Genomic DNA, 21,871 nt, shown 5'->3' on the forward strand with positions numbered 1-21,871 from the left:
GTTTCAATGCTCATTCCCAGAAGACAATAAAGATGAGACTGAGTTAGTGTTTGTAGGAGCGAGAAAAAAACAGGAGAGCCTAGTCCCCAGCATGAGGGAGAAGATGGGAAATTCAAAGCTGCAAGTTACCGAAACGAGGAATCAGCAGCTGTGATCACTTTCTTAATTTGCAGTGGCCCTACAGAAAGTAGTAAAGTTGCATTAGCTGTAAGGGTTAAATACTTTATTTTCAAATATTTCTCACAATTTACCCATGCCTCCCACAGAAATGTGTATGTTACCCTGAAACTAAATGATGTGTCTAAGGCTTTCAAAGGAAAAAGGAATTGTGATGAGATTTGACAACCTGAAGGGCTTGTTCTCTGATCAGGGAAGAAATGAAGTATTGCATTTTAAAAAGAGATTTTCAACTGAAAATTTTAATTGGAACTCACTTCTAAAGTGTTTCAAATCCTCTCTTGGTACAGTATAGTGCACACAAAAAAAGCCTGTGATATTTTGATGTTTGCTTATCTACAGGCTGTCCCAAGTATGACAGAACATGGTGTAAATTATGAATAGCATGTGGGCGCTCCGCTGTTGCACTGCAGGAGATGTGGTTGAAAGAAGATTTTAGAGTTCAGCATTTTATGTCTGTAAGTAACAAACTAAGCCAAAGGAAAAAATATGAATGTATGTCTGTAATTTATTTCTTCACAGAAGCCATGACTTGGTCTTCTGTGAGACATTTTCTCTTTGTCTTCTTGCTTTTGCAAGAGTGTAAGTGAAAGAGACAGAGTAAGAAGGCCAGCTGCAGTAACTTCATTGGGACAGTGGGTTTTATCCATGTTGCTAGTATATTGAATACAGTAGGAACTGCAGATTTCCATTGGGAATCTCATATTACTGTGGTTAAGAACTCAAGTTACCAGTGTTTGTGCTGATCATCTAAGAAGAATCCATGCTTTATCTTCTTTAATGATGGTCTTTGCTGAGAAGTATAAACTGAATGGATATTGGTTTTCCTCCTTTTGAATCTCAGAACAGTATCTTTTAGAGGTCACTTTTTTTGTTGTTAAAAATGTGTGATTAAAATATTGTTCTTCACAGGTGACCAGTGTTTGTTATGGAACAAGAGTGTGACACCTGGTAGAGTAAGTTTGCAAACAAATTGGAATTGCTTGAGATAACAATAAATGAGAGCTGTAAAAGTAAGAATTACTGATACCGAAAGAAAAAAAACCGTTAAATTGCATCTATTTAAATAATTAATAATTAAGCTGTTTATTTCTGCCTAATATAATATGACTATTAGTAAATTCACACAATTCATGCAAGTAAACATGCCCATTTAAACTGAGGGCTGCTTTGTGGAGAAGACAATATCTCAACTCCTGATAAAAAAAAAAGTGTCTGCCAAAATCCACCACAAGTCATAGTCCCTCTAGGCCTCAGTTTCCTCCTCTGTAAATAAGTAGAATAACTGTGCCCCACCCCTGCAATCCCCTTCCCCACCCCACCCCCCAGCTGCTATATTAGTGCATCCTTTTTGCACATCCAACAGAAGCATACAAAATGTTCTAATGTTCTTGGGCTTGTTGTTCTGAGCATATTCTATTTTGAATCCTTGTGCATTTTTGGATGGGAGGCAGAAGCAGGTCACTCCCTAGTGATCTTATTGTGGAAGTTTTTCCCTTACACAAGGTCCTCTAATTCTGCTGCCACCCTTCTCCCTTCTTGGTGACAGGTTTGGCCAGCGCTTGTTTATCAGCCGGTATTTATTTTAATAAGTCATGGTGACTTCTGTCCACAGGCAATTACCTTGAACTGTAAAATGACTTTTATTAGTATTTCAGTAAAAAAGAAGGTCCTGTCACAAAAGACGTAGTGGTAGCACAAAACACCAGGAACTCTGACCCAAGAAACCAAACCTAATTAATCAGAGCCTGCAGCTCAACCCAGTTCGCTGTTCAACAGCAGGTTTGAACAGTAGAGCTAGAGGCAAAGATGACCTTTTTCTTCAGTGCTTAAAAAGAGAAGAAAAGAAATTGCATGGATGCATTCAACAAAAACTGGTGTATACACTGTGGATTACTTTTGTTTAGGCTGGGAGTCCTTGAAACACAGAAAAACTTTAATGGCCATTAGCCGCTTTCTCAGTGATTAAGTAAATGAACTCAAGAAAATGAACTGCTGGGTACGTTCCTAAACACTCAGTACTGTTTATTGAAACTGATCAGTTTAAACAAGCAGTAAATTGAGATTTACTTCAACCTCTACCTATTTGGCAAATACAATTAGGGTAGATACTCCCTAGCTTATGGACAAGTGAAGCTTATGGAGAAGTGAAGCTGCATTTCAGTGCAGGCAGCAAGTGAAAATCTTTGATGCATCAGTGTTGGTAATTTACATTCAGTGTTGGGAATAAAAATCTAGAAGACATGGGTGTCTTCTGGAGCTCCAGAGAGCAGCACGTAGATCAGCTCAGTAATCACTGCTGCTAATGTGTTGTATGAGGAATCCATATTCAAGTCAATGCCTAATGCAGTGATAAATAAAAATTGCAGTTTTAACACATCTTGAACTGAAAAGAAATTTGGGCCTGAGTGGACAGAAATAAAAGACAGGCATGCTTAGAAAGTAGAAAATGTACTAAGATGCCTTACCTCCATCTAGTTCTTCAGCTCCAAAATGATTCCTGTAGAACAGCATAATCTCTATCTTGTAACACTTGTAGATAGTCACTAAACAAACAAGCAGCAGCAGAATAGCACCGAGCCCACCAGCAAGCTCAACTGTGTACATCAGCTCTGCAAAGAATTACAAAATGCAGTAACAACCACATTCCAAACCAAAGAAAAATTAGCAGCATACCTCACACTTAAGTTAAACATTAAAATAAAATAATGATTGATGGATTATTTATGTTAATTACTGCATTTATGAGCCTTTGAAGAAATACTTAATGAATGGATTTTTTTTTTTTTTCATTAATAAACTAGGTTTTCCTTTGGTACACCATCTGAATTGCTCATTTAAAAAATAACAACTGCTGGGGATGTGTGTCTGTGTGTATGAGTATGTGCATATACGTAAGAGGTATTTGACAAGTCCCTTCCTTCCCTGTCTCCATAGTTAGATCACAGGTTACTTTACCCAGATAAATGTTGACATTCTACGCCGAGTGAAAGCAGAGGTGAATGTTTCTTCCCACACACAAATAAGATGAGTTCCAGTCTACCGGGTAAGTTTACCCTAAGGATTTTATTTTATTTTATTTTTTAAATAATAATAATAATAATAAAAAAACAACAACACCAAGAACTTGAGAGATGTGAAGACAAATTACCCAAGGAACCCCACAGCCTCACATCCCAGTTAGATGTTAGTATCTTTGACACAGTATCCCAGTTCTGCAGTGCATCTTCATTCTCCCCTTCCCCTCAGTGGGGTTGGCTTATGGTGTAGTCACAACAAACCATCCCAATTTGTCCATTCTGACATTCCCATTCAGACCACGACCCCCTGGTGTCTTTGCTGCACTCTAACATTGGAGACTCACATGACGGATTGATGTTGTTGTCATGTGGATCCATTCCTGAGGACCGGGACTCTGGTCAAACGTGGCCACAACTGTCTACCACCAGCAGTATCCTCAGTGGGGCCAGTTATCAGTGCATAAGTAATAAGACATCACCTCCCCCAGTCGTAACCACTGCACACTCAAGGAAGCCCAGGCTGCTACCTGGCATCCATTTTGTTGTTACTTTTCATTTGCTTATTGAAAGAATACTGGCAATGTTAAAAAAGGAGAGTGGGAGGAGGAAGAGCATTACTAACACTTCTGTAATTTGAAATGAGTAATAGGGGGCATATCTGAAGACCATCCATACTTTTTCAATATCAGTTTTGAGGAACGCCAAGAATTCAAATCTTGAAAATCCAAGACATACAGTTTGCTTCATGAAAATCTGTGCTGGAGAAAATTCAGTTCCATTCTATTTTCACAATATCCTTTTCCAGTGGGCAGCTTCTAGCTAAGTGAAGCAGGGTAGCCCTAAAGTAACCTTTGTTTTATGTGTGTGGTTATGCAGATATGATACTCCAGCGCAATACAATTCAATTAGAGAAATAAAAGGTTAGAGGAAAGTGACAGTTCCATTTATTTTCACTGTGTCTACTGAGAATCACACATTTTTTTTATTATTTTGAGGCAACTGTAAGAAGATTTCATTGCTCTCTAGAAGACACTAAAAGTGTAATAAAAAAAAAAATAAAGAGGCATTTATATTCCATGTCATTGTCTCCAAAACTGTGCTGGAAACTCCTTTGTGTTCGATATTTTTATGACCGACACTGTTATTTCAGACTTCCAATACTTTTCTGGTCCAGAGAGGGGGATGTTATTAAAAAACCCCAACAAGATATTGTTTGCATAGACAAATGATACAGTATTTTAGAATATAAATGGAAATGGAAATTACTCTGCACTGGCTTAGTATACCCTGTTTATCATTTTGTACTACAGGTGACGCAGCTGTTCAATGATAACTAGAAGAAAGGCTTTAATATTTTGGGTTGCTAGGCACAAAATACTCTATTTATGTGCCTGCTGTTATGACTCATTAAATGCAAGGAAAAACTTTACAACTGGAAAACAAAAAATTTTCCTAAATTAATGATTTAGAAATTAAATGGGAAAAATAACTGCAGGTAGTCATCTGTTCTCTTTCACTATGCATGAAATCAAACTAATGCACTGCATCACTTTTGCCGTCAGAGTCCCTCTTAGTTATCTATTCCCCCATAAAATAATTCAAGATTATGGCTGTATTTTTACTTCAGTAAAGTCAATCTGAACACACATGAAAATTTTGCCTAATTTTGTCTAATATTAGGCAACCAAAGCAAACAACGAAATTCTCTAAGTCACCCTGAAATGTACTAGAAATCAGCTTTTCAGGTGTTGCTGCTAGGCCCATCATGATCATTTATGAGCACAAGGATATGGGCGTTCTTTCTTAAACAGATGCATTTGCAAAATAAGCTTCATGCTTTCTTTGTCTAGCTTAGCAGGCTTGTAATTTCCTCTGTGCTGGACAACATCTATCAGTGCATATTCGCTCGCTGTCTTAGGTGCTATTTGTCAGGTTTCAGAGGCAGAGAGGAGCAGTGCTCAGCCCTGCAGGGTGCTGTGTCCTTACACCCAGCCCTGCAAAGGCCTGAGCAAACCCCCAGAGGGCTGGGAGTGGAACAGCCACATCTGGGCAGCACCGTGGAAGGTGGCACGCAGTGGCCTGGGCATAACACCAGATCAAGTTGATTGTTTTCAGACCTTGAGTTAGTGTTTTTGCAGAATGCTAAACCATGCTAAGGGGGCACTAGCTGGCTTTGGGCTGCCACAGGTGTTTTGTGAACAGCATCACCCAGGGCTGTGCTGAGCTGGAGATGTGAGGAGGAGAAGGTTCAGTCCTGCCTCTGCTGTTGTACCCTCAGGTGACCGAAGCCATTTTCTGTGGTTTGGTTTTCACAATGTGAATTGAGAAGGGTGCTTCTGACTCTGTCATAGGAGAGGGTACTCCTGGAAGGTGCTCTGTGAACGCCAGTCATGTTGGCGATGAGTATATCAACCATATCAGCAATGAAGTAGTGGCTGTTCAGGCTAAATTAAAGTAAAACAGCAAGGTTAGAGTGTAAGGTTACCTTCAAAATAACATTTTTTCCTCATGTTTTATTCTGCCTTTTGCACCGCAATTTGAGCACAGTGTGCTGCAGCAGGCATTACAGTCCCTTTGAAGTGTGATCTGTTTCTCCTGCTGAAATTCAAGTTTTCTCTAGTTGGCTATGCACTAAAAAGATTCAATTTCAGCACAATTCCACATCAGAGAGGAGAGACAAAAAGTGCAAAGCTTTTGAAATCTATTTAGCCTCTGTGTTACAGTGCTCAAATTACAGATCTGGCCCTCCTTAAGGAGCTGAGACTGAGTGTAGAAAGTAGCAGAGGAAAATTACTCGGCTAACCCCTAGGGGGACAGGCATTCTGTTAAACCCAACAAATGAGCTGGTGCCAGGGAGTTACATCCAGAAGCACAGAAATCATTTAGTTACAGGCAATTAACAATAGTCCTCCAGTAGCACAGGAACAGTTCAACTCCAAGGGAAAACACATTGATTACTGCAGCAGTAGTAGAATGGTTTCTGAATAAATAGCTTCAATTTAAAACAAGATTTGTTACAAGCATTTTGACCAATGGCTACAATTTTTTTTTCCCTTATCACGAGGCTTTGGCCAAGCAACCAAGAGAAAGAGATGGCTAATTAAAATAAAGTAGGCATGCTTTCCAAATATCCGGCACAATATGACTGGTAATAAGTGCACTTATTTTATATGATTCTGTCCTAATTATTAGGCACATTTAAAGGATATATCTTTGATCTTCACCTGACTTTAATATTTTATTAACTTCCTTTCACTGTGTCATGCAAGTAATTCACTTATTGTAGCTGGAGTTGTAACAAGAAAGTAAATAAAAGGATGCCTTCCAAGATTCATATCTTTTCACTTATATGACATGCTTCAAGGACTTTACATTTAATGATCAGTGATAATTTGAAATGAATCTTATTCTGTTCATTAGTCCACATATATATAAGCTTAAAAAAAAAGTGATTTTTTTGTGATTTATACCTCTTTAAGGGCATGTGGTTTATAGCTGTGTATCCAATTTCTGAGCCTTTTTCAAAATCCAATTACAGTCTATCTAAGGTTTCAATTTTGCAATCACTTAGGCAGATTGCTTAACTTCATGGACTATAAGTAATCCCTCCAAAGTCAACAGGATTATTCACAGAACTTCAGGTTAGTACATACATACAGTTTTGCAACTTTGTGATCTAAACTCATTTCCGTTCTCTGCTTATCTTGGGCAATTTCACTCACAAAGCTACAAGATTTGGTTAGAAAGAGTTCTCAATTTGTCTAGGTACATTTTCATAGACTTCAATTATTAAATGAAACAAAAAGGTAATTAATATAATTTGGAAGGGGAGCAGTTGAAGGCAATGCTAAAACTTTTGTGATAACCCCTGAGACAAGGTAAAGAAAGCAAATAGTGACAACCACTGCAAGACTGATGTGTGAAAACATGCAGCTTTGGTTATAAATGGGTGTGTTTCTTCTGAAGGAAGAGGGAGGCTGGCTAGCACAGGAGTACTCGTCTGATTCTCATTTCAGACATTAGCAGTAAACAGTATGCAGAGTTTAGGTTAGGAAGAGAGAAACCCATACTAGCAGTTTAAAAATGGAGAAGTATGTGCTTTTTCTCTCTTCTCCCGCACCCCCCCCCCTCCCCTCCCCCCAACTTAATACAGTATTCATTATGGCATGGCTGTAAAACAATTTATCTTTCTGAGGTATGGCATATGGAACCACAGCTTTATCCAGCATATGCACATCAGACATGCATCTCTCTACATATAAAATCTATTCTTTACTTTTTGAGACTTTTTGTTTGTTTGTTTCAATGTGCCAAACAAAATCTGTTTGTTTTTAAGGTACCTAGATGGCTTTATGGATATTGTTGTGAATAATGACTGATGGATATTGTAGGACAACAATACTGATACCAGTAGAAACAGGTTTGGGAGGTTCCTTAGCTTGATTATGAAATCGATTCTTAGCATAAATTATATGCTTTCTGCCAGCATAGGCCACGCATGCCTGTAGATATCTGCAGAGTTGACTTAGGGTGGCTAAATTTAGTTACAGTTTTTGAAATGGTTTTCAATGCAGTAGTTTCATTTTATTTATTAGATCTATCGCAACCAAGTTACCTCACTTTATTTTTACATCAATATATTCCTAACCGATATAAGAAAAAGACCTAGTTTGGTTTGGGATTATATGTATATATGTGTGCAAATACAAGACAGAGATCTTGTTAATCTATTCATTAGTATGGCAGGCAGAGTATCTGAGCCTTGGTGCTGTTGGATTTCCAGTGTTATTAGAATAGAGACAGTAAATTATTATAATAGAAGTATACTCTTACTGATAACATTTTTATTTCTTCTGAGAAGTACAAGGATACCTGTTCCCAGCAGGAGAATAATTACACTGACGATCTTCAACAGTATGTTAGCTCAAAAGAGGATAAGGTTGAAAAAAACATAGATACTGCAATGTTACTGGTTTACTATATTTAAATACACAACACTGCATTTTAAAGGCAGTATATACTTCAGGTTGAAGGAAGAAAGTGTCATGGTGAGGAATTGCATTAATCTCTGGTTAGCTTCCCCAAATAAATGAATTGTATATGACTTAAAACCTTACTGATTAAGAGAGCTTCTATTTGCTTATTGCACTACAGAAATCAGACAGCCCACACAATTACTTCTTTTAGATCTTCTGAAAGAAATGAATGTAAGAAGCTCTGGGAGGTGATAAATATGGGGAAAAATGGAGTACCAAGTTCTAAGGATGTAAGATCATAAAACATACTGTTTACACTTTTTTCTGAGGATAGCATTAATGAATAATTTAGCTCTGCATTGATTATGGGAACAATTTGTGACATTTTATTTTAAAATATTTTCATCCTTGCCAATCAAGGTTAGAATTGCACTTAGACATTATATAAAGAGAAGAACTATGATAAAAGTAGTACACAAGCTGTTTTAGAAAGAAATCTGTTAAACAAACCAACTTTTTTGACGTTTTGTCAGAGGAAAGTTAGATTTGTTGGAGGAAAATTAGATTTAGGCACATGCTAAATGATTTGAGTAGCCTTTCTACTGGAGATGTCTTAGTCCAATTTTTAAAGGATGAGAAAAACCTTACTGGTGAAGGTCTCATGAAGAATTTCTGTCAGGCACTAGGGTTTAATATTCTACCAATTTAATGATTTTAGATGCAACTGAGTGTAAAAAGAACAGTCACTTAGAGTTAGGTTTGGTACAGGAAGGGAAGTGTTATTTGACTTTTGACCCTGTGTCACAAACCTCTTGGACGACTGAACCTTTACACTGCCCAGCACAGTGAAAACCTGAAGGCTTCTTCAGTGGCCATAGGGGGGTGAAAAATAAATTACCATCAAATCAAATAAAATAGAATTTCAATTCTAATTCTAAAACCTGGTGAGGAACTTGGAAAAGCTTTTCCTGTAGTGCAGAATAAAAATGGAATGCTTTATACACTGGAAGATGTGCCTGTGTAAGATCTTAACTGACCAAATGGGTCAGAGTTTTACAACAGTTTTGCTTCCACTGAGATTCAGAGAGATTTGCTGGAATGTTCAAGTAATTAGGACCAATTAACAGCAGTTGAAATATAAAACTCATTGCATACATGATGAGTTCCCATTCAGAAATTTCAAAAACATCCTGAAGCTTTATGGCAAAGGGAGGTATAACACCTGCTGGTTCTTTGCAAAGGTTAGAAAAGAACTGATTTCCTTTCTCTTTTAAGTCTTAATTGTCACTCATCACTACCACTGTGTTAAATCATGTCCTAGTGACTAAAAATGCTCATGAGATCAAAACTTTAACATATTCAAGTCCTTAAGTAATAAACCAGATTTACACTATGTGAATGACACTGTAATTTAAGGTACTCGTCAGCATTAATAACCATACAAAGAAAATTCTGAATTGCTTGCTGTTCAGAATTTGCTATTATTTCATACAGGAAATATTAATATTATGTTTATACATTAATAAATGATGAGTTTAAAGTATGCCTAACTCTTCATAGGTTTCCTCATGATGCATTTTCTGTAGAATATATTAACTTTTTTCTTTTTCAAACCTATATTCTCATGGGCAATTTCAGACAGAAAAAAAAATCTCTTCCTTTAAACAATTTATTTCATTGAAAGTCTTTTTTTTGCCCCAACAGAAAAAAAAGGTTTTTTAACCATGTCTCATTAGCTTATAGTCAACAAGACCCGTATATGCCCACTGAGAACACCTATGATAGAGAAAAACAAACCCCAAACATAGAAGAGGCCCAGGACAGGAAATTAGGCAGCACTGATAATGTGGGAAGAAAGGGAAAGAGATACTTTGAAAAAAATGCATAAATTATATTACCTGCTCTTAATTCTGGTGTCTGTCCCATGAAAAATACAGGTATATTATTAAAATTTTAAATAATACCAATAACATAAAAAAAAATGATGCCAAGATAAAATTTGATATTATTTTGCTTTAGAGTTTCAGTTGTGAACATTCAGACAAGAATTTCCACAAAAATAATCACATAATTAGATAATAATCTGCATTTCCAACATAGTCTATGATTAAATGAGGCTATGAAGGCTTTGATCCAGCATGAAAGTTATACTTTTCAATACAAAACATTTTAGAAGAGCATTCTATCTCCTTATACATTACATTTTATCTACTACATTGATAGACTATGGTCTTGTCTTCTTGAATTAGAAACCTGTGAAAAAAATAGAATTATAGTGTGTTATCCAGCCCTTATATCATCTGCAATATGTGGTCTGTCATTAATAAATTTGCGCTGAGCTGCTGTCAGTGCCACTATGAAAATTAATTTCTTGAAGGTTCCTCTACCTGGCTGCAGATTAACCTGTAACTGCTATGGATGGTCTATGACAGCTATCACTGATACGTAACAAAATCAGCCTTAGATTATAACATGTAGATTTAACTGTTTTTCCTCACACAAAAGAGAAAACAACTTGATTATTGTAAAGGTGATAGACATTTGACCAACAGCTGGAGGAAGGGAAGTTAGATGTCCTGGTTCTTGATCCCTCTCTTTTTTTCTGATTATTTTTGAACAAATTTTAGTAGAAATGGACCAGAAAAGGAAACAGCAATGGTATTTTCATGCTTAAAATATTTTATTGCCTTTAGCTTTGAGCTAAATGCTCTCCCTATGCACAGCATCTGAGGAAAGCTGGGAGTCTCAAGCACAAAAACATAGATCATAAGTCTTCTCCACTGGCAGTCAGAAAGTAAAAGCAGCTCAGGAGAAAATGGGGGCTCAGCTCCTTGAGATGCAGAGGGCTGGCATCTGGGCTAGAGGGAGGTGCCAGGGGCCCCAGCTTTCTCCTGGTGCTGGATGCCCACGCTGGGTTTGCTTTTCCTGCAGCAGTGGTGTTGGAATCTGGGGGAGCTGCGTTCTTCTCCCCTCCTGAAATGCCTGTCTGGAAAGGGGAGGCTCCAGGTTTCCATTCCAGCGCCATGTCAGGGAATGAGGAGAGGCTTTCTCCCTGGCTGGCTGTGCCAGGTGCTGGTTTGTGTTGGGGACCACCATAAGGTGGGCCCAGCTTGTGTTTTCTGTGAGGTGAATGTGTGTCTCTGCTGGGCTGACCAGTGGGAAGAGTGAGCAAGATGCATCCAGGTTTTTGCTGGTGATATAGACTCTGAACTTCTTGCCCTTTCAGGGCCCATGTAATTGCAGGCATATCCAAAAGCTCCCCCTGGAAGCTTGAATTTAGAGAGAACATATTGACCAGGGTGAAGCAGCAGTTGCAAGGCTGTTTGAAAGGCTTGAATTTTGTACCTGAATCCCCACTGCAGCTTTTAGCCCTAAATACCTCATTTCCCGGGAATGCTCTGTTCAGTAACAGCCTTCTTTTCTCCTGTCCCTTCTGATCCTGGTGATAATGTACCACATAAGAAATTTAAGAGGGATTGGAATTTCTTTTTCAAGTATCCAGTGAACATTCCAGATTCAGCATTTTTGTTGGCTTATACTGCTGGAAAAAAAGGTCACTAGAAAACCAGCTGAAACTAACACCTCTGTGAATGCCTTGCTGTTCAGGAAGCACATTTACCTACTTATTAGGTCCCAATTGCTCTAAGTAAGCCAATAATCAGAAGTTAATAAACAACTAACTCATTCCTAGCAGAGATTAAACGTGGATCTAAACAAGGAAACCCAAAACGAAAAGTTGTCATGGTGATATACAGGCCACTAAGCAAGCAGTGCAAAGCTCCTCTTCCTAGGAGACCTGAGAGACTAGCTCAAATTTTTATCTGTCATGGTTAATCTATCATTTCACTGAAACAGTTGTCAACATACAAAGCATGTAGAAGGTTTGTATCAGGTACTTTTTGCTTTGTGAGGGCACAACAGAATTTGTTTCCGAATCACAATTTCATATTCAGCCTTACTTAAAGAGGAAAAAATATTTGGGGGAGGTTTTGCTATTTTCATTTTTTTTGCTATTTATAAGAGTAATTAAATATTGAGATTACTTCCTCTTATGCATGTCATCATGAGGCCACATACTGTGGTGTGTTTGACATACTGATTTCTCCAAGAAAGGAAGCAAGAAAAGTAGACCCTTGCAAAATACATGGATACACACTGTTAGATTAAAAAGCTGGCTGTCACAGAACAGGAAAGACTTAAGCGTTATCAGTCTTGGAGCTACTGCTGGTAAAGGGGGAAAAAAGAACTTACCAGCAGCATGTGACTTAACATGTGTCAGTTAATTAAGTGTTGGTTTTGGGGTAATTTAAGCCTTAATAAATCTTTATTTTTAGTGTTCCATGCACTAACTTCATTATGAAAGACAGGCTATGGGATATCAGTGTTTGTGGGGTAAAGCTCTTTCTCTGTGTTCAAATGTCTCTGAATTAGGAGTATAAGACTACTAGCCGGTAAACTGTTGAGGTTCAATTACTTAATAATTTCCTATTTCAGTAAATTCAAGACAATATGACAAATGCCAGGCTAAGCAGAATATCTGGTTATTTACATCTGCATGTTTTAAGAAGGAATGACAAGAGTTCAGAAAAATGTATTCAAATTAGTTCTATTCAATTGGTTTGAGGTACACAAAAATGCATTTAAATAAATGACTCGTACTGTCTTGATTTATGGCTTCCTTTTAAACTTAAACAGATTTTGCATGCTGTAAGACTAAAACTAGGGAAGACATCACCGCTTTGGTATAAATTGAGATCCCACAAGTAGTTCAGCACCACAGTAATAACCTGGCTTGCTCACCTTTACAAACATCCTAAAAAAAGCACAGTAATGACAGCAAAGTGCAAACGGTGCTCCTGATTATTCTTTGCTCTCTTAAACCAGCAGGATGCTGCATGAGGGTGGGGACCATCAAGCCCAGGCATGTGGAGCACTCTCTGGGAGGTAAAGCGAACAAAGTGGATCTGGGAACCTCACTTTGCAAGACATTCTTCACCTCTCTGTAATTATCTCTGTGGGAGATGGCTGTGGCCATTAGGCAGGTTGGAATCATGGCATGTGAGTGGTGAGTAGAAACAGGAAGGTCCTTAGAAGTTTCTGCCATATGCTTCACTTCAGAAATGTTGGTGTTAAACAAATGTGTTAGAATAAAGATAACCACAGTCAGGCTATGCAGGAATTCCCCTGGCGTGGGGTTTAGGTGGCATTTCTGATAGAAGTGGAATATATTTTTGTTGGCTTTTCTGATATTTTATTTTATTTCTTAGAGAAAATTATGACAGTTGTACTACCTGTAGCTTCCTACTATTTTTTCTCTATTGAGCGCCTTTACTAGTTTTAAAGTTAATGAATTATTAAATGTATCTTTCATATAAATATAATTGAAAGGTGTTACTGTATTTTTTCCAGCGACAGAGGTAATTAACAAGAACCTTTCTGTTTTATTGTGACAATTGTGAAAATGCCTGGGGAAAAAGAATAATTGACTAGAAATATCTCAGGAAGCCAAAATTCATGCTTACGTCAAAAGCAAGTTCTACAAACTGACCACCCCTATGTTGTACCATTTCATGGAGAAAAGCTGCATATTTACCCCTTTTATGGAGAAGAATACTGGCATGCCGGCGTCCGTTTCCATTCTCAACATAGCACGAGTAATTCCCCAGGTCTGTCTCTTCCACAGAATCAAGAATCAATGAGATGGAAACCTCCTGTTCCCCAAGATGTTCCTTGAGAACCCTGAGGAAAAAACAAACAAACAAACATTGCTGCTATTCTGCTTGCATCGCAGTGGAGCATTAGATAACCATGACATAATAATGCTACTTACAATTCACAACTCTGGCTTCAAATTTGGCTATTAAATCTTAACTTAATTTTATCATGTCTTTTTCTTCCTCACTTCCAATGGGGAGGTTTGGCTTTTTAAATGTTAATGAAAACTCCAGTTTATTGTTTTCTTTAAGCAAAATGATGTGCACACTGATAGTATATCATTGCACAATCTGGTGGAGACTCTGTATGTAGTATGTGAACAGTATCTGAAGTCTTAAATTTTAGAAGAGAGAAAAGTGAAAAGAGTTATTTTGGAGTTTAGGATCACACTAGGAGTCTGGGCCAAACACACTATTTGTGCACTTTCTGATGCTTTTTAATATGACACTTAGAAACATTGTGTTCATGCCATGGTCTGAAAAGTTATTTCTAGAATATATTATAGAATTTGGCTATGTATTGGAAATCAGTAGAAAGAACTTCTATACCAAATGCCAATTGCTCATACAGATCATAGATAAAATAAAAGACCTCCTGTGTAAGGTTCACCTGTCTTTGCATTGCTTTCTTTCCCTCTTAGCAAGCCCATCAGTGGTTTTAGGAACCCAGGAAAGCAAATGGCAGGCTGTGCCCTCATGTCACACTTGAGGAAGTGGAAACTAGCCTTTCTGCTCCTCCTTCCACAAAATGAGAAAGTTGTAGCAAGGCTCTTGTCACTTTCTTGGCAGCCTTCAGAATGCTATCTATTATTTATAAGGTAAATAGTAAAAAGCAAGTTTCTGGCTGAAGGGCTTAGGAAAAGTTTTAGATGCGGAATACAGCTGATCTGCTTGTCACGTGTTGGTCTTTATAGAATAAACTTGAAGTACACCGGGGTGAAATACGCTTCCATTTTGCCTGTATCTGGGGGTCATAACCTTGAATGTCAATATGGCCTTCTTGATTTTGTTAAAGGCATTGTTTCTGTTACTTTGATTACACTGAATTCCAAGCTTTAGCTAAAAATGACTGTGACTTCGTGTTTTTTGATGAGATAGTAAACCCTTATGTAAGAGGTGAAGTGTAAATAAGCTCATTTTGTTCTATTATAGACAATCACTGTGAATAACACATCTGTGATTATTTAGCTTCCTTTGTAACACACATTTAGATATGCATTCATTTCTGGGTTTGTCCATGATGCATATACACAGTGATATACACGTGTCCAGAATCACAAATTAAAAAGCAATCTCTTCAGACCCCAGTAGATACTTCACATTGGATAGGAATTGGTAGACTATGTCAAGCATGTAATTCTCTTTACAAACTCACTTTTTTCTTAATTTCCAAATAAGGCAGCACTTTTAGGAGTGGTAGAAGTACATGACACAAATTGCCAGATCCGCTCTAAAACGAGTATTTCAGCAGATATAAGTAGCCCACATAACAGGATGCTTGGCTCTCACAGGCCAGATAACATCCCAGAAAACTCTTATTTTTTCTTTTCTTTTTTTGAAGTAAAGAAATCAAAACATACCAAAAGAGAAGCCAGACTTCAGCATTTATTTAAGGCTCCATGTTTTAAAAGTCTTTGAGCTGTTTTTCTTGATGTATTTATTTTTCTTTATTTCACCTTTGTAAATGTCTTAAAGGTTGCTATTGTAGAACACCACAGTTTGAAAAAGTCACTGTGCAAATTCCAGTAATTTTAACCCTATGGTACTTGTCAGACAGCTATTCTGTCTTTGCAGCTCTCTGACATCAGATCTGGCTGAGGCATAGATTTTTCTGTTCTCTGCTGGTGGAGTTGAAAAAGTAAAGAATGGATGTTGCAAACCAGGGATCAGACCCAAAGTGTTCCCTGAGTTAGTCTGTGATAACGGCTAATACATTAGCTATCAAAAAAAGATACTGACTGAAAAAAAAAATGCTTTTTATTTTACCTGATGTCACTTTCCCAGACTCTGCTATCATCCAAATCTTCAATAAACTTCTCCCCTTTCATCCAGTAGATTAAAGGACTGACATCTCCACTATATCCAAAGAAAGCTCGACACGTTAGATTAGCAGAACCACCTGTTACAAAGGATGCAAGAACATGTATTATTTCAAAATCTGTAAAAAAAGATTCATTTTCTAAATGTTGATAAAAAAAATAAATATCTGTGGACACCCTCAGTTTTTAGCTGCTGTTGAAAATATCCAAAAGTATCTGCTTGTCTTGCTCCTAGTGTTCAATATATTTTCTGAAAATAAAAGCTATAAAAATTAAATCAGATGTTACATAACAACTGGATTATATTTTGTATTCTTTCACCAAATTTTCTATGTTTGCTAAGGAAATGTTAAGGAAAGACTATTTTTTTCAAAAATATCTAAGTTAACAAATGATTTCCATGTTTTTTTCTGAAAGGTTAGGTAAAATAGATGTCTGATCACATCTGTGATAGTTTGGCTTTGCAATGGTTTCTGCAAAGAGGCTGGTGGATTCCTGTAGGGTCTTATTTCCAATGGACAGCCAGTAGAAAAATGTGTGCTCATTGCTAAATGAAGCAATTTAGCAAGAAAGTAGTAAACACTGAAACTTGAAAAAACCCCAGCCAACCCACATGTGAACTCATTCTGTACATTGTGGAACATGTTTCACCATATAAATGGCAATAACCATTAGGTACATGCATCAAGGAGCAGAAATCCTATATATGTGCAGCGTTGCCTAATCATTATAGTGAAATTTAAACTGCAACATACCTTCACTTTGGTTTATTTCCATTATGTAGCCTTACATTGTGTTAGCACCACTCAGCTGCTTAGCTTTGGGGTTTCAGCTAGAGCACATACAGGGATCAAAACAGTACTTCATATGCGTCTTGTAAGTTGGTAAGACTGGCTAAAACCACAGGACAGCCACATAGTTAAAGATCTCTCATTCATTGCTCTAAAGGTGTTTGTCTCAATATGCATCAACTCTCCAAAACTGCTGTGTGCATTTCTATAGTGGACAATTACACAGTGATTTAAAGAAGTGTTGTGATTAAGGAAGTTTTTTTCACCCTGGAGGAGAGTATTTCCATGGAGTGTGTATTACTTCTGAGACCAAAATCATATTTTATTTATACTTTCGATTTTTGATCTTAGGATTTTAAAGCTGACTGACCATAGTTCCTGGGGGAAAAAAAAAGAGATGTGTTGTTAACGCTACTGCATTCTTTACCAGGATGCCATAATAAATTAATCTAGGTTCAATTAATTTATTTAAAAATCCACTGCTTTGGGTCAGGGCCTGGCCCTTCTCAAATGTATGACATTGATATTTGAACATCTTATTTAATTTTTAGTAGAGAAAATAATGTAAGATGCTGTATTACAAGAGGTTGAGTAATAATTAAATAAATGCCTAATTTATCTGAAATTATTTGTGGTTTTCTGTAAAAGCATCTTACTTCTCTATTTGACTTGAAGTCTCACATCCACGCTGTAAAAGATGCAGAGTCAAATGTTTGTAATCAAGATGGACACATCAAGACAAGTAACATCTACATCGCTTTCACAAGCTGTTTAGGAACTGAGTTGCTCTTAGTCATTTAATGAATTTGTGGTTGGTGCCACACGCTTTGCCAGCGATGCCTGAGAAGGAGACAGGAGCATCCAGTACTTGAAGCTGGGATGGAGAGGAGGGTCTCATTCATGATCAAAAAGCATGAAATCAAATCTTTGACTAATAAGACATTTTGATAATCTCACCTCATTTAGAGAAAAGTTGCCAAATGCAAACTGAAGATCTTCAGTGAGAGAGCAAAAACTCTAAAGACAACCACAGCTCTTGTTTCCACACCCTGGGGAGCAATGGGGTCCTGGTTTCAGCTGGGGTAGAGCTAATTTTCTTCTTGGTAGCTAGTACAGTGCTGTGATGTGAGAACAATGTTGATAATGCACTGATGTTTTTAGTTGTTGCTGGGTGATGCTTATCCTAAATCAAGGCCTTTTCAGTTCCCTGGGCCCTGCCAGCCAGAGGGCTGGAGAGGCAGGGGAAACTGGGAGGGGACACAGCCAGGACAGCTGACCCAAGCTAGCCAAAGAGGTATTCCATACCATGGGATGTCATGCTGGGTATATAAACTTGGGGAAGAAGAAGGAAGGGGGGGACATCCGGCATTATGGTGTTTGTCTTCCCGAGTAACCATTACACGTGATGGAGCCCGGCTTCCCTGGGGATGGCCGAACACCTGCCCGCCCACGGGAAGTGGTGAATGAATTCCTTGCTTTGCTTTGCTTGCGTGCGTGGCTTTTCCTTTCCCTATTAAATTGTTCTTATCTCAACCCTTGAGTTTTACATTCCTTTCCAATCCTCCTTCCCATCCCTCTGGGTCGTGCTGCATGGTGTTTGGTTGCTGGCTGGGGTTAAAACATGGCAAATGATCAGGACACCTCCCTGGGAACTTGTCTCCTCAAGCTCTACATAGCTCAAGAAGTGCTGGAGAGAAAGATTTTTGCAGTCTTGAAGCCATTTGCAGGGAATGAGATGAGTATTGGGACAGCACTTAATGTGGGTCATGAAAACCTGTAATGGAACATGATAAGATTCCTGGTTGTGCTCAGGACATTTTAGGAGATGCAAACCCAGTTTCTTATAGCAGTTGCACAGCAGATATAAACTAGGGGGAGCGGGGGGTGTTTGGGTGTTTTTTTTGTTTGTTGGTTTGGCATCTTAGTAATGGTACATGAACACGTGAAAGTCAAAATACAAAACCTTAAAGGATTAGGAATATCTTGGCCACGTATATCCAATCTAGCACATGTTCAGGGTTGTGAAATGCCTAGTAGCCACAGCACTGGTGGTTTTTGATTGCTTTTCAAATGGGAGAAGGTACCTGCACATCTAAAGCAAAAGCAGGCTTCTGTGATAATTGGATAACCCCTATGGAATTATCTCCCATCTTAGAGGGAAGACTGCTACCTAATGCATCACTGCCACTTTTTGGCTTTTTCTGGAGCTTACCCACCAAGTCAAAGCCCAGTTGAAACTTTGCAGATTTTAAAAGATGGCAAGATCACAGCTAGAGGGACTGTAGCTTCTGGCCAACTTATCCATGATACACAGAGATAGGCACTGCAGGTGTTGAACCATTGAAGCTCTTCAGGCTCCTGCAGCTAACAGGCACCCACTGAGAGCTGATTTTTCAACTGTGCAGGCCTCTGAGCTTTTTATGAGTGAATATTAATGTGCATAGGTTTATTTTTTTAAAAAAGAAATGTCTTTCATTAAGGGCAAAAAATGTCAGAAAAAAAGGAGTTTGTAAGATTAAGGTTTCCTTCTCATTAAATTCTTAAAGAATTTTCTCCCTAGATAAAATAAGTAAACACATTTTTGAATACAGAATCCAAAGTTTCCATTCAACATGAAATATTTGCACCTGAGAAATATATTAGGATGGATGTACTGCCTCTTAGTAACGCTGTGTGGATTACAGTCACTGACCAAAGGCCATTAGCATGCCAGGTGTTCAGCTATAAATTACCTATACTGTCCACCTTGACCAGTCTTCACAATAAGCCAGTGGGAAGTTCATTAGCAGGTCATCAAGACAGATTCAGGTACCAGCTAAAGACCAACTTGTGACCATTAATGCGGAGCTCACAGCTCTTTGCAGAGGGCAGTGGAGCTCACTTGGTGGAGCAGAGATGCTCGTAGCTGCAGGCACATGTAAGTAATGGGCAAAGGCTGACTGAAGAGAAATTATCATGAGGGGACTGAGTATTTTGGGAGCACATTTTGATCTCTGCTCCAGAGGGAGTGGGCGTATGCTGTAGGATGGGCTGCATTTTTCCCTGGAAGTGCTGCTTTGATGCAGAGGATGCCTAGTTTGGCACAGAGTCGCTGCTTTGCATGGGCAGTCTGTTTTTAAGAAGTCTGCAGATTTTTAGAAAGCCTGCAAAATTGAAGTAAGTAAATACAAGACCTGCTTTGCTTCATGTTTAAGCTAATGTAGAAAGCAACCTGTCAGTCAGTTAATAGAACACTCACAGTTTACCCTGCACAACTATTCCCTTCCATGTGTTTTCTATGCTAAGAAAAAACTATAGAAGCAATTTGAGAACTGTAAAAGTTTAGTGAATGGATATGCAATGCTTTCTATGCCATTAATTTAAATTTTCCTGTAAACGCTGTACTATTACAGTTCTATAATCTATCTTTGAAAGGATTTAAATACATGTTTTAAATTTACTACACTTTTTAAATTAAATTACTAGGGAAATTAATCTCTTTATCCCATTTGCTGTGAGATGTTGTAAATTCTTGAGAATGTTCTGTCTTAAGTTACATCCTGAGTAAACTGTTGTTTGGGGTGGTTGTTTTTTGTTTGGTTTTTTTTTTTTTTTTTTAATGGACCCTGGAAAAGTCCAAAGGCATGAAATTAGAATTATTAAGTGAAACTGATAGTGTTGTTGTTTTTATTAACACACCTCAACCCTCTCATCCCCCCAAAACAAAAAAACCCAAAACCTCAGACACACACTGCCAAACACCATCAAGAAAGGATAAAGATGACACTTTTGACTTCTCAGTATAATTATAATTTTTTACTGTGAAATAATGCAATAAAGACATGTAAGAGAACACATTAAAAGGTAAGCTTCAGCTGCATATTTCTCCATCACCCTTACTTCTGAAGATGACTATACCCTTACTGTATTGAGCTGATTTTTGTAAAAATGTAAAAAATGAATATATAGCCCTAGCTCCTGCTGGTTCGGTGATAAAGTTGCACTTTCAACTCTAGCCAACTGGGTTCAGTTTATTCAGTTCAATTAATCAAAACCTCTTTGCTGCCCAAATTGACAACATTTTTTGTTATACAGTTTGCTTTCAAATAGAGCAGAAAGCAAGGTGTGACCACAACAAAGTGTACTTCCTTGAAACCAGCAAATCCCTTCAGCAGAGCAACGCAGGTTTTGAATCCATTTTCTCTAATTGGCAACATTCGGGGCACTTTGCAAACTACTGCTATGGGAGCCAATGTCCAGGAGAGGGCACTGTCTAACCTCGAAACATTAAAAAAATAAAAAAAAAATCAATGTAAATTCGTAGTGTATAAGCTCTAATTAAAAACACCAGCCTCCGAAGAACCTGCTAGTTGTAATTAGAAAATAGTGAATGTTTTGTGGTTAGGGAAATGTCATCTTGTATGGGCAGCCTAAATTATACTTGCACCGTTAGTCATACAAGTCAGCATACACCGTGATGGCACCCATTCTGGCTTTTGATTTGACAGGTTCTTCAGTGGAGGACAACCATTTTTGCTGGAAGCAATGGTAATTATCAGACATCTTGAAACCTCTTTTTAGAAGAATCCGCAAAAACATATTACAGAAGTGAAGCACTTGAGAGCCATGCTCAGCATCTAGTAATGTTGAGAGCCAAAGGAGTGGAAATGTTAAGTGTTAAATGTTAAGTTACTGAAATACGATGGTACTGTCTTTTACTGTACAAGGTAAACCGTTTATAAGACTTATGCACAGGCAATACCTACACACTTATAAGTATGCTTTATTTGTAATGTTAACATTTCAAAAAAAAATTGTAAAAGGCCAAGGCAGACACAATCAAAAGATCTCACACGTGACTTAATTATCATTCTTTTCATTCATGTTAAAGAAAAAATGCTGACAAAATATCAGTCTTCCAAGTGGAGGGATGTAAAAACTGTTAATTTCCTAGATGTGACAGATAAGTGCCAATTCCTCACAAAGTCCATGACTCACTTATTTTGCCAATGTCATCTGCCAAGCCCAGTAGGCAGATATGTAGAAACTGCCTATGCTTTCAGAGAATTCATATGTCCTAAAACAGTTCAAAAGTTCTTGAAAACCTTCTTGTAAACATGATTAAGAAAAAAAAAAAAGTACCATATAGTTTTGAGCCGTGAGCCTTGATCATAT

General features: G+C 37.8%; 1 protein-coding gene across 1 annotated transcript in view; it reads right to left on the minus strand.

The window, feature by feature from the left end:
- Positions 1 to 21,871, minus strand: part of IL1RAPL1 (interleukin 1 receptor accessory protein like 1) — a 673,650-nt gene that overhangs the window by 14,376 nt on the left and 637,403 nt on the right. Inside the window, exons 6-8 of the mRNA XM_037378448.1 lie at positions 15,874 to 16,006; positions 13,767 to 13,912; positions 2,646 to 2,789 (exon numbers count right to left, since the gene is read on the minus strand). Coding sequence (XP_037234345.1) covers positions 2,646 to 2,789; positions 13,767 to 13,912; positions 15,874 to 16,006 — 423 coding nt within the window. The remainder of the gene's footprint in view (positions 1 to 2,645; positions 2,790 to 13,766; positions 13,913 to 15,873; positions 16,007 to 21,871) is intronic.

Source organism: Falco rusticolus, chromosome 2 (assembly GCF_015220075.1).
Source record: "Falco rusticolus isolate bFalRus1 chromosome 2, bFalRus1.pri, whole genome shotgun sequence".
Lineage (NCBI taxonomy): Eukaryota > Metazoa > Chordata > Aves > Falconiformes > Falconidae > Falco > Falco rusticolus.